The 17,078-nt window shown below is 60.6% G+C and overlaps 1 protein-coding gene across 2 annotated transcripts in view; it reads right to left on the bottom strand.

Moving 5' to 3' along the window:
• TNFRSF1B (TNF receptor superfamily member 1B) overlaps window positions 1-17,078 on the bottom strand; it is a 33,283-nt gene that overhangs the window by 6,394 nt on the left and 9,811 nt on the right. For both annotated transcript variants that reach the window (XM_059135630.1, XM_059135632.1), the window contains exons 2-8: window positions 8,451-8,550; window positions 6,633-6,761; window positions 5,777-5,926; window positions 5,308-5,401; window positions 4,628-4,866; window positions 4,030-4,107; window positions 3,409-3,443 (exon numbers count right to left, since the gene is read on the bottom strand). In XM_059135630.1, the coding sequence (XP_058991613.1) occupies window positions 3,409-3,443; window positions 4,030-4,107; window positions 4,628-4,866; window positions 5,308-5,401; window positions 5,777-5,926; window positions 6,633-6,761; window positions 8,451-8,550 (825 nt within the window). The remainder of the gene's footprint in view (window positions 1-3,408; window positions 3,444-4,029; window positions 4,108-4,627; window positions 4,867-5,307; window positions 5,402-5,776; window positions 5,927-6,632; window positions 6,762-8,450; window positions 8,551-17,078) is intronic.

Raw genomic sequence — 17,078 nt, 5'->3', positions numbered from 1 at the left:
GGTCTGGTCCGTGGCAGAGGCACAGAGAATCAGTGTAGCAGAGATGCTGCCTTCCTGGTTTACAGCCCCTGGCTTTGGAGGGATGGAGGGCATTTCAAGTGCAGGCTGAAGCTTGGCCCAGGTGGTCTGACTTAGGCCACTGGACAGCATTCTAACCCTGCTCCGACTTGGACGGGGAGGAGAAGGAGGGACCGGAGGGCCATCCAAATGTCACTTCTCACTACCTCACTACCTCCAGAGAAGGGACTTTTGGGGCCAGTACCCTGCTCCTCTGCTCGTGGCTAGGGCTGGAAAGAACAGGAACCCCCAAAGGTCACAGTCCGCGTTCTTCCCCCCCAAGCCACAAGTAGCAAAGTTCAAGTAGGCTCTGAGCGGGGAAGATGGATCCTGAGTTCTACCGCTTGGGCCGGGCGGGGAGTACTGAGGAGGCTCGCTCAAAAACACAGGACTGCAGACAGCCCGCCCTGATCATGGCCCAGCCCCGCCATGGGCAGGACAGAGCCCCCAGCCAGGCCCTCCAGAGTCCCACGGCTTCCGTGTTTGCCTGTGCGAGCACGTGCTCGTGAGGCTCACATCTGAATGTACAGGTGTGGGGGTGGAGGGTGTGAAGGGTGCACACACACCTGTCTATGGGGGGGAAGGGTGCATATCTGTGAGTGGTAAGTTCATGTGCGTGCTGGGGCTGGTGAGGAGAGGCCCTCCTAGGCTGGTGTGCCAGGCCACTCTCATCAGCTGTGTGACCTTGGGAAAGTTCCTGAACTTCTCTGAGCCCAAATTTCCTAGGCAAGACACCTGGGGCAATAATCATTCTGCCTGGGTTGGAGCCTGGGCTGTAGCCTAGGCTGTGAGACTCAGCAATGCTCTGCTCCTCGCCTCACAAACATTCACTCTGCTGTGAAACGTGAGCCCTGCCGGGGCGCGTCTATGGGAGTGACTGTAGGTGAGCTCACACACGTGGATCTGCCGGCCTCTTCCGAACGGAGGGAAGCCACTGTCCCTCACGGAGCCTTGGTGTTACCCCTGCAGCAGGAGGGACAGGAGGCGCGGGGTCTCTGCACTTCCTACCCCAGCCCCCAAGCAGGGACAGCGGCCCACCGCCGAGGAAGAGCTGGGCACCAGCCAAGCGTGGGGGCACGGGTGGGAGAGGGGGCAGCAGAGGGCCCCGGCGGGGGTGAGGGGCAGGCCCACCCTAGGCGCGGGCAGAGGCCTGCGGATTCCCATGGAGCTTGCAAAACCCAGGCTCGGCCACTCACCCAGGTGTCTAACCTTACACGGGTCCCTGACCCTCCCTGGGTTCATCTCCTGAGCAGCAACACGCAATCGTGGTGGGGCTTCCCTCCCGGGGGATGCATGGGGGCACAGGCGAAGGGCCTGGCGGGACTCCCGGGCTGCTTCCCCACTAAGTAGTGAGGAAGCTCTCAGGAGCCTGAACCCGGCCACAGTGGGAACGGTTGCAGTGTTGTGCGCAAACACCACCCATCAGAGTCGGGGTTTGTTGGGTTTTTTAGCAGCCCAGAGAGCCGGTTACCAGCACACCACTGGGCTCTTCGCTCAACCGCACTCAGCAAATAATCAAGTTATTCTCAGTGAACATGAAACTCAGGGAACGGAAAGGGGAAGTGGAGGCCACAGGGCCACGCCCAAGACACATTTGCTGCCTCGACTGCTGGGAAACCCTTGGTGGGGACACGGGCTGCAGGAGCCGAGCGGCTGGCAGGAGCCGGGAGGGAGCCCTTGCTCTGCACCCTGCCAGGCAGCAGCTGTCAGTGCCCCTGAACCAAAACCAGAGGAGAGGAAGGCGTGGCCTTTGGGGGGGGGGGTGGCGGCTGAGAAGCCCTGTGCATATCTAAGCCCCTACGTTTGTCTGCAGCAACACTGCAGAGCAGATGGGCCAGAGACACACTGCTGTGTGACCTTGGGCAAGTCACGTTCCCCTCTGCAATTCTTTTCCTGCCGGCAACTTCAGGAGCTGAGATCAGTCTCTGCTCCTTCCCAAGGCCAATTCCCTGTGTAAACCTCGTGCTCTGGGCCACCAAGGGTGGAGCATTTCCCTAGCATGGTGGTTCTGGATCAGGGGCAATTCTGGCCTCAAGGCGACACTTAAGCAATATCCGGAAACAATTTCAGCTGTCATTCCTGAGAAACAACCAGTGATATTGGTGAACAGCCCCCAGAGCAGAGGACAGCTTCCCCCTACCCCTCAAACCTCCGTGACAAAGACTTATCTGGCCCCAGATATTAAAATGGCTGAAGTTGAGAGACCTTGACCAAGCAGGACTGGGAACACAGAGGGAGCTCCTCAGACTCTATTTCCTCATCTGTAAAGTGGGTTAAAAAAACCTCCCCTGCCTACCAGGTGGAGGTCACAGCACACACTGCTCTGGCTCATCCGGCACCCGTTCCCAAGCCCTGTCCCTCCCCTCCTCCCCCACAGAGGCTGGGAACAGCCAGGGGTGGTCCCACGGCAGGGCTCTGGCCAATAAGAAAAGAGAAGCCCACCCAGGGCTCCGGGGACAGTTCCTGACCTCCTGACCACTGCTGGCCTGGCCACGTTCCCCACTTCTTTCTGCCTCAGACCTGAAGGTCACATCCAGAGTGGGGCCCGCGATCTCACAAGGTAAGGCCACAAGCAAGAGAACAGAAGCCGACACGTGGAAGGGGGCAGAGCCGGGGGTCCTGCGGGCCTCACAGAAGGATGCACCTGAATGGTGCCAGCAGCTGACAGCCCCTCGACTCTCTGGGACGTGAAAAAGACAAACCCCCTTTGCTTTAAGTCACTTGCAACCGAACGTCTTCCTGAGGAGAAACCGATGAGCTACCCTGCCAGTGTTCTAGCAAAATCCTCACAGACCTCACTTTAGAAAAAAAGATCGAAGGCGAGCTGCTTTGGTCAGAACAGAGCGCAGGACGCAGGGCCCCAACCCCAACCCTCCACCCCGGAGACGACCCCCTGCTGGGCCCAGTCTGGAAGGCCAGGGCACCCCCATGAAGGAGATGTCTGTGAGGCCTCAGGGAGACACTGAGAACTGCTGCCCCCAAGCGAGCCGCACAGCCCTTGCATGGGGCTGAGCAGACACTGTCCCCTTCCAAAGAGGAGGAGACAAAGGTCATGAGGAATGTCACATCTGGCCAGCCTCACAACAGGGGTCGGCGACCAGGTGCGCGACGACACCAATGACCCCCTGCTCTCTGATGGGGCACTTCGCACGCACACTCTCGTTTAGCCCAGGAAGGGCTGCCTAACCCCCAAGGACACACTGGCTGGCCTTTCCTCGGCCCCTCAGGGCTGCACACCGCCTCACACCAGACGGACCAGCCGACCTTCAGAACTCACGACTTCCCGTGGGAACAACACAGCCCACCAGGAGGGAGACCAGGGGAGGAGGGGAGAGGCAGAGGGACACTTACCACATTGGCTTCTCCTTGTAGGCAGAAGGGCCTCTCTGTAAAGAAGAGAGAGGGGACAAGTCAGAGACAGCGGCTTCCTCAGGCCACACCTGCTCTAACGAGGAGGGCAGCATGGGGCCCAAGTAGAACCGTTCAGAGTAGGCCCAGCCCCGGGCAGCAGCAATCACCCACCAGACAAGTTACACAGAAGCCCCCGCCCCAGCTCCCCAGCTGACCCCACCCCCCTCCACCACGCCCAACTGTTCTCCAGCGGCCCCATCTTTGCTCACACCACGCCCTCTCCTAAGTGTGCCTTCTCTGTCCTGCACACGTCTTCCCACGGAAATCTGACCCAGCCCCGATACCACCTACTCCAGAAGGCCAGGAGAGATCCCCCAGGACTTCCAGACAAGAATCCCAGACAGCTACCCCCTTGCATGCCCAGACGGCATCCTGCCTCCTAGTAGGTAAATGAAGGCAAAGCCTTTTGCCCGCCTCTGGGCTCCCGCGGGACCAGGACTGCCGTGTCCAGGTGTGTTTGACCCACACGGCTGCGCCCGGTGCTGGACTCACGGGAGGAGCCCCAGGAAAGCTTCCGAGCAAATGGATGAACATATGAAAAAGGAAGGCATGAAAACCTACTCTTTTTCTGGGTCACGATGACACAGTTCACCAGCCCTATCATCAGCAGAACCAAGGCTGTCACGCCTACGATGAGTCCTAGAAAGAAAAAGAGAAGCTCGAGGCAGCTGCAGAAAGCAAACTCAAACGCACCAGGGCCCAAGCAGCCAAGTCCATGACCGAAGATGTCTGGGATGCCACAGGGGGGTAAGCCCAGGCTGGGGTCTCTCAAATTCCATTATAAGACAACAAGCCAAAAACTTCAGACGAAACGAAATGTGTCTATTGGCCGCATCGAGTGCCCGGGGCACCACTTTGAGATCCATGGCCTGCTGGAGTCCTAACCCCAGAAGGGAAACCTGTGAAGTGACCTGGCCCAGCCCACCAGCTAATGAGTTCATTAGAAACGGCAACCAGGAGACCATCTCCCCTTGCAGATAAAACACTGACACCCTCCCCACCCCCACCAGCTGTCCTCAGTGACAGCACCAGGTCTTGGCAGAAGACAGGTCTCACCAGCACCCACCTCCTGGGACAGAGGACAGGGTCCAGCCTGCAGAGGGCACTCGGTAAGACTCTGAGATAGTAGAGCAGCTGAACAAGCCCTCCTGGGACTTACCAATTGGAAGAGAGATGTTGCCTGTGCTGAGCCCTTCGGTGGGGGGGCTCGGAACCATCGGCAACACAACGAAGGTGCTAGGAGCCATGCTGGGCCCTGGAGCTGGCTCCGTGCGCTGGGATCGTGTGGGCCCTGGCTGGGACATGGAGGCCGGGGGTATGGCCATTCCCAGGCTGGGGGGCACGGAGGTGCACACTGCGTCCATGCTGGCATTGCCCGGGATGGCCACGGAGCTACAGCTGGGGGAGGAGGAGGTTTGCTTAGGCGACAACAGAGGCCAGAAGGTCTCAGCATGGCTGGGCCCGCTCACGGGAGACAGACCAGCAGGCAAGGAGTCCCAGCAGCCAGGATGCAGGAGACAGTACTGGTGCCACCCCACCCCTTCTGTCCCTCCCACCCCCGCCCTGCCCCAGGCTGCCCCATGCCCCCCACCATGTGCTGACTTCCAGGCCAAGGCTACTGTACACCTGCTGGCTGAGCTAGGACCCGCCCACCAGCCCACTATGGGTTGAGCCATCCCGGATGAGAATAAGGCTCCCCAGTGCTTTGACCCCAGGCAGTGAATTGGGGGGGGGGGGTATTTCAGGACCCACGCCAGGGCTGCTCTCTGCGCTAGACCACACGGTCCCCCTGGGGCCGCCCTCTCTGCTCCTGCAGAACCCGGCGACTCAGCCACTCACATCTGGTGGGGCTTGCAAGTGTCCGTGGATGATGTCGTGTTGGAGAAGGTCCCGGGGGCACAGGGAGTGCACACCACGTCTGAAGTGTCAGTTCCTTCAGGGAAAGATCGGAACCCTCACCAACCCAGACTCTCAGTAGAACGAGTGGGCCTCAGCACGGGCGCCCTGGGAGAAGTCTGAGGGGCCTACGGACCTCGGTCTGCACCTCTGCCTCTTGAAACACACACGTGAGCATGTACGTGCGTGCGCACACACAGAGCTGGTCCCATTCTGGACCCCCCCAAGGCTGAGCACACAGTAGGTCCCTAATCCTGCGTGCTGGAGGAAAGAACGCGAGGGGGAGGGCTGGACAGCTGGCTGGGTAGCCAGCACCTGGCCACCACTGCCCATGATCCCAGGGCTGTCACGCTGACACCCACGCAGGAGAGGCCCCGGGGGACCCTGAGGACTGCTGGCCCTGCCCCCATACCTGGTTTGTCCACGCCGAAGCCCGGGCGGCACCTGCTCAGGGTTGCACACAGCCGGCACCCTTCCTGCCTCGGCAGCGTGCAGTACGAGCCTGGTCTGCAGGTGCAGATCCGGTTCTGCTCCCGAGTGCAGGCCTGGGTCTCCACTTGGTCTGCAAGAGCCAGAAGGCCACCCAGGGTCATCCCTGCCTCCACCGGCCCCACCCACCACGTGCCCACTCCACCCACCCACCCCCCTAGCTGGGCCCTGGAGAGCTCTGCTCCCTGACAGGCTGGCACAGTACCTCCCCCCCACCAATCCACAGCAGGGGCGGAGAGAACACCAGCTGTGCAGTCCCAACACCTGCGGTCTCTCTCCATCTCCATCTCCATGAGCAAGTGCACCTGCTCTCCAGGGCATGGCTTCCTCAGCTCTAAAATGGGCACAGTTCTCTCCCTGCTACCCTCGGCCTCTCTGCCCATGGGGCTGTTGGACAGGATAGGGTGAGACAGAGGGTGAAAATGCCCTGGAGGGGGATGCCTGGATGCCTCAGACAGTCAGCTCAGATCGTGATCCCAGGGTCCTGGGATCAAGCCCCACATCAGGCTCCCTGCTCAGCAGGGAGTCTGCTTCTCCCTCTCCCTCTGTCTCTTCCTCCCGCTTGCTCCCTATCTCTCAAATAAATAAATCTTAAAAAAGAGAGAAAAAGAAAATGCCATTGGTGAACAGGGAAGGGCTGTCCGCTTACAACCTCATGCTCTGGGGCACAAAGACAGCTGGCCTGGGGGAATCCTAGCCAGCGTTCAGCCGCAGGGGCTGGGCTGCACAGCAGCCAGGGGAAGGTTCCAGGGCTCAGCCCGCTCTCTGCGCCCACTCACCGGCGCTGCAGCGGGAGTTACAGCTCAAGCACTCGGGAACCCAGTTCCAGAGCTGGGTGTATGTGCTGTCCTCACAGCGGGCACACACGGTATCTGAGGTATTGGTGCAGAACGATCGTACATGGAAGCCTGAGGAAGCAAGGGCCAGAGGTCAGTGGCTCATCCACCCCCCACCCCGCCCTGAGCCCCAGCATCCTGAAGCCTGGGTGAGGAGGCTCTTTGAAAGCGTTCCTGTCCTTCACCGACTCATCTCACATCTTGGGGGCCCCAGCTGCCCCTCCATGGCCAAAGCCCTGATGCTCATAAAATGCCTTTTCCTCTGCTCTTTCCAGATGGCTGGGATTCCACCATTGGAACTGTCTATGGCTAGTCAATCACACTTTAGTGAGAAAAGCTTTACTAGCTCCTTTCTTCTTTATCATTGGCTAAAATTCTCCACCTGTGGGTGTGAACTACAACGACTAATGGGAACGCAGTCCCTGGTTTCCCATCAACGATGAGGGCATGGGTCTCTTGTGGGCCTGGACAGAAGGCATGCCAGGAGATGGGAGAACACCAGAGCAAAGCTTTAAGTTTCTCTCTTGAGCCTGGAGCACTCTCCTGCCACATTCACTGTTGTGCTAATCCAGTAACTTCTTACCTTAACCCTGCCAGTTAACAGGAAAAGGAGTCACTTGTGAGGTCTCTTCAATTGGCCATGGGCAATGACAGGTACACATACGCCTGCCCACACCTCAGGCTAATGGCTCAAGGGCCCTCCAATGGCTTCCTAGCTTCTGAATCTAAACTCTTACTGTGGCCCCTGCTAACTTACTGTCTCTGGGCCACACATTGGCCTCACTGTTCCTCAAGTTCCCCAAACAGGCTCCCACCTCAGGGCCTTTGCACTTGCTGCTTCTCCAACCTGGCAGGCTGCTCCCTGTGTATCTGTATGACCTACTCCCTCACCTCCTGCATGTCTCTACCCAAGGGTTGGCTCTTCAGAAAGGCCCTCCCTGACCACCCTGTACCAAAAAGCATGTCCTCCTTCATCAGGCTTTACCCTACCCTGTTTTTTTCACAGCATTCACTCTGGGTAGGACCACACATCTATTTCCTCTGTTGGCTTCTCTGTCTGTGCCTCTATTAGATGCAAAATCCATGAGTGTCAGGATTTGGTCTGCTCTGCTCTCTGCTGGACTCCCAACACTTAGAACAGTGCCCGGCACTTAGACGGTGCTTCATAAATGGCACAGGAATGTGGGTATCAGTGAACGACTAGACGGAAGACACCTACTCAGCTCTCCCAGCTGGGGTCAGGCTTCAGGCCCACCATCTACGAAATGGGTAAGCTCGCATCGATTCGGTCAGATATGTGCTGAGCACCCACTATGTGCCAGGCGCTGGGGAGTCCGTGGAGAACAAGCCCACAGGCCCCTGTCCCAGGGGAGGACGCCGTGGAGGTGACAAAAGAGGAACCAAGCCATGACTGCTAGCTGAAGAGCTGCTGCTATGGGGGATGCCCGGGGGCCCGTGGGAGCTTATGGGAGGGGCCGGATCCAACCAGGCAGTGTGGGCAAGCTTCCTGGAGGAAGATACATCTAAGCTGAGGTCTACAGGAAAAGCAGGAGTTCACCTGGGGAAAGGAGTTGGGAGTTAGGCCAGGAAGAGGGAACAGAATGTGCCAAGGCCCTGAAGCAAGAGGCAGCAAGGGACCATCTCATGGCACTAAAAGGAATTCAGCTCAAACGGTCAGTTAGGACCCTACCCCGCTCCCTGCAAGGCACCGGTCCCCAGGGCCCCAGGTGTCCAGGAGTCAGGGCCCCAGGCTGCCCTCACCCGGCGCACACTTGCTGCAGCACATCTGGACCCTCTTGTTGAAGTACTCTCTGTGCCGGCAGGTGCTTCCAGGCCCTGGAGCATAGGGGAGCGATGGCACCTGGAGGGAGAAGGGAAGGACGGCCATCAGACAGCCACCCCTGGATCCTGTCACCCTAACACCACAGGATGGAGGTCCTGGGGCCTGTGAGCCTTTGGCCTTCTCCCTGTTGGGGCTCTCCTGATGTGGAGACATCTCCCGTGGAGGGTTAGGTAGACAGGAGATTCCCCACCTTCTTTCCCTGCCTCTTCTCCCCGCCTCACAGTCACACATGCATGTCTGCTGGTGAAGGCACCGAGCCAGATGGCCGGAGCATGGGGCTAGCTCTGGGCCAAGCACAAGGCTGCCCAGAAGGCAGCAGCTTCAGTCACAGAGGACCACGGTGCCTAGCACAAAGTGGCTCTCTGCCTAGGATGCCTCCTTCTCCCTCCTCCACCTGGGAATCACCCCCTTGGTGCTTCCAGCTGAGTGCTGCCTCCTCTGGGAAGCCCTCCCTGACTCCTCCAAGCTGTGGCAGGTTCCTCCCCACTCTGGGCTCTCTCTGAACACTGGATACAGCCGCTTCAGACAATCAGCTCATTATGCTGAAGTGGGGTGGGGGGTGCACATGCACCATCACACGTGTGCACACGTACATGCACGTGTACACACATACACGCACGCACCACAAACATCTGTGACGCAGGAGCAGAAACAACGGCCTCATCCTCTCTAGACCCTGACACAGGGCCCACACAGAATCGGGGCTCCGTAGATGAATGCTGGTCGATGACGACAATGACGACAGTGACCATGCCCTTAGCACTTACGGGAGCGCCAGGTGCTGACCCAAGGGCTCCAGGTGCTCCAGGCAGCGGATGCCACTGCACGCCCCTGAGGTCCCCTTGTGGCAGGAGAGCGTCCAGCCCCAGCCGCCCATGCTGCCCAGGAAGGGCCCCGGCATCCCTGAGGGACCGACACTGTACAGTTCACGCCCCAGAGACACCCCCCGACCCCGGGAGTCATGCCTGCCAGAGCCTGTGCCGGGCCCTGCAGGGAGGGGGAGCGGGCTGGCAGGGACTGCCACACCCACCCTGACCACCCATGGCTTGGGGCCAACGGCTGGAAGTCTTGGGGCACGCGGAGATGACCCCCAGGACAGGGGATCCCTGTGACACAGCGATCTGTGTCTCTTCCTGCCCGCACGCCTTGGCCCAAACGGCCTCCTCCGCCCGGAACAGCTTCACGTTTCCTCGGACAAAACTCCATGTATCTCTTCTGCCGGCAGCACCCCTTGAAGGCTTCCCAGCCCACACCCCACCCTGAATCATCACTCAGACCCAGAATCCCGGCCTCCTCCTCCAGGGCTCCTGTCACCCGGGGCTGTGCCCCCACTAGCTGGGAGTCCTCTGAGCCTGCGGGTTGGGCGTAGCTTGGTTATTACCCCGAAGCCTGGCCCGTAGCAGGTGTTCAGGGCTCACTACCCTAAGCAGTGGGCTTCATTACAAGGTCATTCTGCAAGGGGTCCAATCCTGCCCCAGGCCACACTGGCCTGGCCCTGCAGCCTACCTTCCATCCCGGAGCCAGGGCCGAACCCCCTCCAGTGAGGCTGAAAGACACAGGGGGCTCGCAAGGGAAGTGGGAACCATTCCGCACAACACAGAGCCTAAAAATGTAACCTCCATCCCCACCGGGACTACAAGCTTGCACGCCCATGGCTGCCTGCGTGTGTGTGTGTGTGTGTGTGTGCACGTGCACGCGTGCGCGCGCGCACACACACACACACACACACACATACACACAATCCCAGTCCTTCTTCCTTCCCCATCTGGTCCTAGAGCCGGCTGGACAAAAGGGGAAGGAAGCAAGTCCTTTATCAGGGCTCCTCATGGTTGGGGTGAGGCTCACTGTCAGCGTCTGAAACACCTGCACCAACGATGTTCCTAATGACCCGCACCCCAACAGATGGGGCAGAAGCTCAGGGAGTGGGCCCAGAAGCTGTCCACTACAGGAAGAAAGGAAGAAAAAGAGCCTCCACCCCCACGGGATTCTGATGCCTCACTGCTGAACAACCCGACTCCCTGGCACCCAGGCATGGAGCGAGATGACCTATGGGGGGGTGGGGGGGTACAGACAGGAGACCCAGAGACCAAAGGCCAGGGGAGCCCTGAGCCCGAGAAATCATACTTTCTGCAGCCCCCTTTCTATACATGCTTCAACTGCACACCAACCGCAGTGGGGGGCCTGATTGTCCCCAGACGGGCTTCCCTGCAGGCTGTGGCTATGCGGCTTCCCGAAGGGAAGGGGCTGTGTCTCTCCCTCCAGCTGAGCACCCCAGAGGCAGCTGCCTGTCCCCAGAGAGCAGGGAGGGCTCTACCTCCTTCTCTTGCAGACCCCTTCCAGGCCACCTGACCCATCATGCTGTGGGCTTCATCACCACCAGACCCTGGGCAGTACCTAGGGAGGCCCCTCACTCGCATGCGGCCGAGAAGCACCAGGCCGGTGCAGCTCCAACGGGCAGAGAGAAACCCTCACCCTCAGAGCAGCTCCTGGGGTGCAGTCCCAGGAGGCCTGCCCTGGCCGGGGTAGGGGGAGGATTTCCTGTCAGGGTCCAAAAGGCCTGATGGGAAAGGGCCCTGCCCTGGCCAAGTCCATGTTCTCTCTCCACCCACAGGCCAAGGGTTCCTGGACAAAGGCAGGCAGCAGGACCCCCACAGTCCGCCCCCTCACACAGCCTCCCCAGGCCACTGCCCTGAGCTCTCCCCTCCAGGGCCTTTTCCAGTCACAGTCTCGTTAAGCCCTTCCCTATACTTCCTCCTGCTGCTCTGTGTGATCCCAGAGCCCAGGGGCTGGCAGCGGGCAGGGGGGATCAGCCCTCCCTTGAGCAATCTCCAGGCTTGTTTATCCACTCGGACAGGAGAAAAAAAACCACCAGCCACAGCCTTGTCATGGCTCAACAATGAGGAACAGAAAGCCCCTCTGCAGAGTGGGACAAAAGGTCACTCACTCCCTCTACTGTGGAGCTCTCCAGAGCAGAGGCCGTGCTGGCCCACAGCCCCAGGAGCCCCATGGGCCAGGGGTCTCCGGATGTCCCCCAAACGGGGCAAACGGGCTCCGGGGAATGCAGGGCTATGGAAGCTTCTAGATCCTTTGGCTGCTGTTGGGGAGGCTCAGACCCACATATCACCCACCCACGAGGGAGCTCTGACTGACATTTTAAAATGAGGAAATAAGTTGGATAGAACTTAATTTACTCAGCAGTTTAGCAATCTTCCAAAATGCAAGGTTCCCAGGTAAAAATCTGAAAAACACTGATGACGCTGAACCACTCCTTGAACGGGGGCGGGGGGGGGGGGACAATCCGTGACCCCGTGTGAGGAAGGGGACTGGAGAGAAGATGGATGGATGGGGGGAGGGGAGAATGACAGCAGGGATCATAAATAAGGGGCAGAAAGGAAACTAGATGAAAGGAAGGAGGGAGGGAGGCAGGGGAGGGTTGGGGAGGGGTGAGGAGGGAGGGGGGGGAGGGGGGGAGGGGGGGAGCCCAGGGAGATGAGGGAAGGAGGGCCTATCTAACACACAGTGTTACGCGGCACCCCCCCCCCCCCCGATTGTGTGGAATAGAGACCAAAAGAAGCAAAGCCACCTCTCCTTGGTCTCCCAAAAGTTCTAGGCCATTCCCAGGCCTAGCTGGTGGCAGGCTGACGGAGGACCACGCACAAGGAGGCCATCGGGGCCCCCCTCGTCCACCCTCACATCGGGGTTGCAGCTGCCTTCCCTCTGCTCGACATGCCCCACCCCCCACCCCCGGACAGGGCGGACTGAGCACCTGCCATCTCCCAGGACCAACTGTACGAGGCGCCAGATGCATGGCCGCACGGGGTCTCCCCTCGGACCCTCCCAGCCGCCCAGAGGGGAAGTGCCTAGAGGGGAGGTGACACGACTCGCCCGTCCTCTCCTGCCTCCCTTCCTGTGGGAGGTCTCCAGATCATGGGGCCCAAGCTTCCCTCCCCCTCGACATAGACCCGGGACCCCAGGTGCCCCCAAAGCTCAGCGCTCCCTCCCACCACGTGGCCTCCATCACTCCTCCAGGCTCTCAGCTCTGGCCCTTGGAGGAGGCAGGAAAACAACAGGATCTTCAAGCACCTACTGTGTGCCAAGCACCCACGCTCTACCTCTGCCCCCAAAATGCTGGTGGGCGTGTGCCCATCTCACAGCGGACGGAGATCAAGTCATTTGTCTGAGTTCATCCAAGAAGGGTGGGGTGGACTTGGGGTGTGACTCTTGTACTGGTCCCACTGGAGAAGTCCTTGTCCTCTCCTCAGAACAACTGAAGGCGCCAGCTCCTCGTCCCCAGGTTACTGCAGCGCCCTTGGCCCCCGTTCATCTGCCTCCGTGCCACGAGGGGACCAGGGCCCCAGCTCACAGGGGTGCACAGTTTTTGTCTGTCACTCGGGCTCTCCTATACACCCCAGTGCGGGGGGACCCCTCTCGCCTTAGGCCACCATCCTCTGACCTCAGCCCCGACTTGGTTTCCAAGGGGAAACCCCCCCCCCCAACAGGAACCTCAGAACAGGCCGGTCCTCTGCAGCAGGCGGGGGGCAGCGGCCACCTGACGCCTGGCTCCTCTCAGAACTGCCTGTGTCGCGGGGCTCCCGAGAGGATCCGTCCCTAGCCTCAGCTTTGCCAAGCGCTGGAAGGATGCGTGGGAGCCCAGGAAAAGGAGGTCGGGGCCCAGAAGTTGGGGGCAGGAAGGAGGTGTAGCCGCTGGGGGCCCGCAGGGGCCTCGGACACCACAGCAACCTCCCACTGGACGGTGGGGAAAGTCAGGGACAAAAGGGGAAGCGTGCATTCATTCAACAGGAAACACCGGCGTTCCAGGAGCTACATTACTGCAACGACCCGGTCCCAGTCTCCGCCCTGCCTGGGCCAGAAGGCGTTGGAAGGACAGGTGTGGTGTGTCGCAGGCCCGGCCAGGAGGAGGCCGGGAGGAGGCCAGGCAGCTAGGCAGGGTGCGGCCGCAGGACACAGACACGGGCGCAGGACACAGACACGGGCGCAGGACACAGACACGGGCGCAGGACACAGACACGGGGGCAGGACACAGACACGGGGGCAGGACACAGACACGGGCGCAGGACACAGACACGGGGGCAGGACACAGACACGGGGGCAGGACACAGACACGGGCGCAGGACACAGACACGGGCGCAGGACACAGACACGTGGGCAGCGCCTCCTCCCAAGCTCGCTCCGAGCCAAGCATCGTGCAGAGCCGGTCGCACGCCCCGCCGCCTCTCTCCAACCTCGTCCCGGTCCGCGCCGTTCGTACTCTGAGGTCACAGATGGAAACTCTGCCTCAGACGGTCTCCTGTCTCCAGCCCTGTTTCCTCCCTGGCGTGAAGCTGGTGTCTTCATCTCCTCCCCCTGCTCCCAGGGAGACTGGACTCCAACGCCCCTGGGCCCATCAAGAGGGCCTCCCTGTCCTACTCAGGCACTCCGCCTTCGGAGGGCAGTAACTGGCTTCTCTGTGCCTCAGTTTCCTGGTCTGGAAAATGGCCCTGTGGGCCTCCTCAGTGCTCTGAGCCCTCTCCAGCTCTGGTTTCTTTCTTTTTTTTTTTTTTAAAGATTTTATTTATTTATTTGAGACAGTGAGAGAGAGCATGAGCGAGGAGAAGGTCAGAGGGAGAAGCAGACTCCCTATGGAGCTGGGAGCCCGATGCGGGACTTGATCCCAGGACTCCGGGATCACCACCTAAGCCGAAGGCAGTCATCCAACCAACTGAGCCACCCAGGCGTCCCCAGCTCTGGCTTCTTAATGACAGGTGTCAGAAAGCTCAGGCCCCTCGGCAGACCTCAGAGGGCTGGGCGGGTGAGTGGGTGGCCCGCCCACGTGCGAGGCGGAGAGACTAAACGAGCCGGGAGGGGGTGGGGGGTGGGAGGCCAGGCTGAAAGTGGGTGCCGGGAGGGGCGGGCAGGCCCCCACCTCCGCCCCTCACTCCCTCCCCCAGGGTGAGGGCAGCCTGTGCAGGGGGCTTCAGGGAGGAGAGGAACCCGAGACACAGAACCTGGCATCACGGGAGGAGAGCTAGAGTGTCTGGGTGCACGTGCTGGTCCTGGGTGACTTGTGGGTGTCATTTACCGCCTCTGAGCCTCAACACTGTCACCAGTAAAATGGTGACACACGGCCTTGCCCTGCCTCCTCCAGGGGCTGTTGTAGGAACGAAGGCAGGGGGTCTGAACACGGGTCCATCACCTGCTGCCCAGCTCCCAGGGGAACCGCCCCCCTGGCGGCGCTCTCAGGGTCTGCAAAGGCTCTGAGCTGTAGACCCCTGTCAGACGGAATGTTCGAACTGGGCCCTTCTGCTTGGCTTCAGCTAAACACGGACAAGGCAAAGACAAGGAGGGCAGCAAGTTGCCCGGGGCCCGTGAGAAGCAGGATGGCTCATGTGGGCCTTGGGAAGGAAGTCGTTCCCTCCCACTTTGAGGTCAAGTGTGGGGAGACTGACCTGTGACCACTGGAGCTGCAGGGCTGCCCATGGGCTAACCCCAGGCCTACTCCTCGAGCTCAAGTCAGGAGACCGCAGCAGACCGGCTGCCATGACAGTGGGGTGGAAGCCTCATTGGGGCGGGGGGTGGGGGTACCCGACAAGCCAGAGGCGAGCTTCCTGGGGTAGTTGCCTCAGGCGGTCTCAAAGGGGCTTCGCTCTAGGGGAACACCTGCAGGGGTGACGGCCCCCCCAAGATGAAGAGCCTGGGTGAGCGGCCAAAACCCAGGGACACAGTGTCCAGGACAAGGGACAGCAATATGGCAGTTCCCAAAAGCAAGTGAGCCTCGGAGGTCTGCTGGGGCCAAAGCTATAGCCAGACGAGAGTCAACCTGAGGAGTCAAAAGTTCCTCTTCCTGCCCGTGTCCCCCTCCCCTCCTGACCTCCTCCCTCCCCACTCACTCCCTCCTGGAGGAGCCAGGAGGAGCTCGAGGTGGACACCGCACCAGGACCACGAGCCGGCAGAGGCCGGGGCGAGCCTGACTCTGGAGTCTGAGTCAGCGCTCTCCGCTCTCCGGGGGAATTGGGCAACCCTGCCCCAGCTGACTTCCTGTCTTTCCCGCTCCTGGAGCACAGCCCCAGCCCTGTATGTGCCCCAAGGTGGTGGCCCTCCGTCCCTCCTCCTATTTATAAATAGACAGTGAGAGCGAGGAAGGCAAAGCAGGGCAGGCCCGGGGAAGGAGAAGCGGCTGCCACCGGCAGGGTCTTCCCAGAGCTCTCTGCACCGAGCCTTCTGCTCTTCCTGCCACTGTGAGCGCAACATCTCTGAGGACTTGGAGGCTTTCGAATTTTCTGGAGACCCTCCCACCGCCAGCTTAGATGCCTGTATTGTTGGGAAGGGGTCACAGCCCAGGGGAGAGGGCCAGAAGAGAAGATGGGCAGGGGACCCAGGGAGAGGCTTCAGGCTGTGGGGAGTGGCACGTGCCTCTCACACCTACCCTTTGCACAGAGCCGAAAAGACAGGGAGACCGTGCAGACCCAGGAGAGACGCCTACTGTCTACACACAGCACTGCGCTCCGCACGCATTCTCTCCTTTATTCCTGCACCGGCACAAGGAGGTCACCATTACCCCATTTTAGGGATGAAGCCATAGAGGCCCCTGGAGATTCCATACTAGGTCCAAGAACAGAAGGGGACCCAGAGGGAGACAGAAGCTCGTCACAGCCACGTCCGCTTCCCTGTGGCCTTGGACAGTTTTATACCCTGTGGCCTTGTCTCCCTCCTCCGTCTTACAGAAGAGGGGCCCTGAGAGGGACAGTGACCCCTCTGAGAACACTCAGCGAGCGAGGAGGGAAGACGCAGTGACTCTCCCAGAAGGGTCTTTGGGGTCCCAGGTGCAGAGGCTGCGGCGGCGCAGAGGGACCCCTCCACAGGTGGAAACCATCTTCAAGCAATAGAGAAACCCCATCATTTGCATGGCAGCCCCCTGGGGCCCTGTGATACTGTGGGAGGTGGGGGGTGGCAGAGCTGTCTACGGCTCCATCGTGGGGGGTTTGCGGGAGACCCGGGGACTGTGGGGTGCGGCGGGGAGGGATAGCCACATGAGGCCGGGCCAAGCCCGCAGCATGGCTGGGGCAGCAGAGGCTCGTCTGCTGTCATGGAGAGAGGGACCACATCAGAGGCGGCGGCCCGGGGTGACACTTCCCACTCTATGTCTCCTGCCTGTGATGTCGCTTCCGAAGTGAGTCCGGGGCAGACAGGAAGCCTGGGCTGGTATCCGGCTAGGGGACCAGGCTTTGTGCGGAGCACCAGGGCTCCAGCTCCCTCCCTTTGGGTCCCCAGGCCTGTCAGATGGACCCCACGCCACCTTCCTATAGCCAAGCTGGCCCTTTGAAAACCATCGGCTCCACTGCCCTCGGGCCCAAGCTCAATGCCCCGAGCTTGGGACCTGGGCATCCCTGCCATGGCCTCCCTGGTTCTTTCCCGCTCTTCCCATGCCTTCCCGTCACTCCTGCCGTTTCCTCGCCTGAACAGGACCCCCCACCCCCTCCCCCACACCCCTGGCTAACTCCCCACTTCTTTCAAGAGTCCTCTCCAGGAGCACCTGGGTGGCTCGGTGT

Source organism: Mustela lutreola, chromosome 10 (genome assembly GCF_030435805.1).
Source record: "Mustela lutreola isolate mMusLut2 chromosome 10, mMusLut2.pri, whole genome shotgun sequence".
NCBI lineage: Eukaryota > Metazoa > Chordata > Mammalia > Carnivora > Mustelidae > Mustela > Mustela lutreola.
The sequence above is the reverse complement of the archived record's forward strand: the minus strand, read 5'-3'. Positions and strand labels throughout refer to the sequence as shown.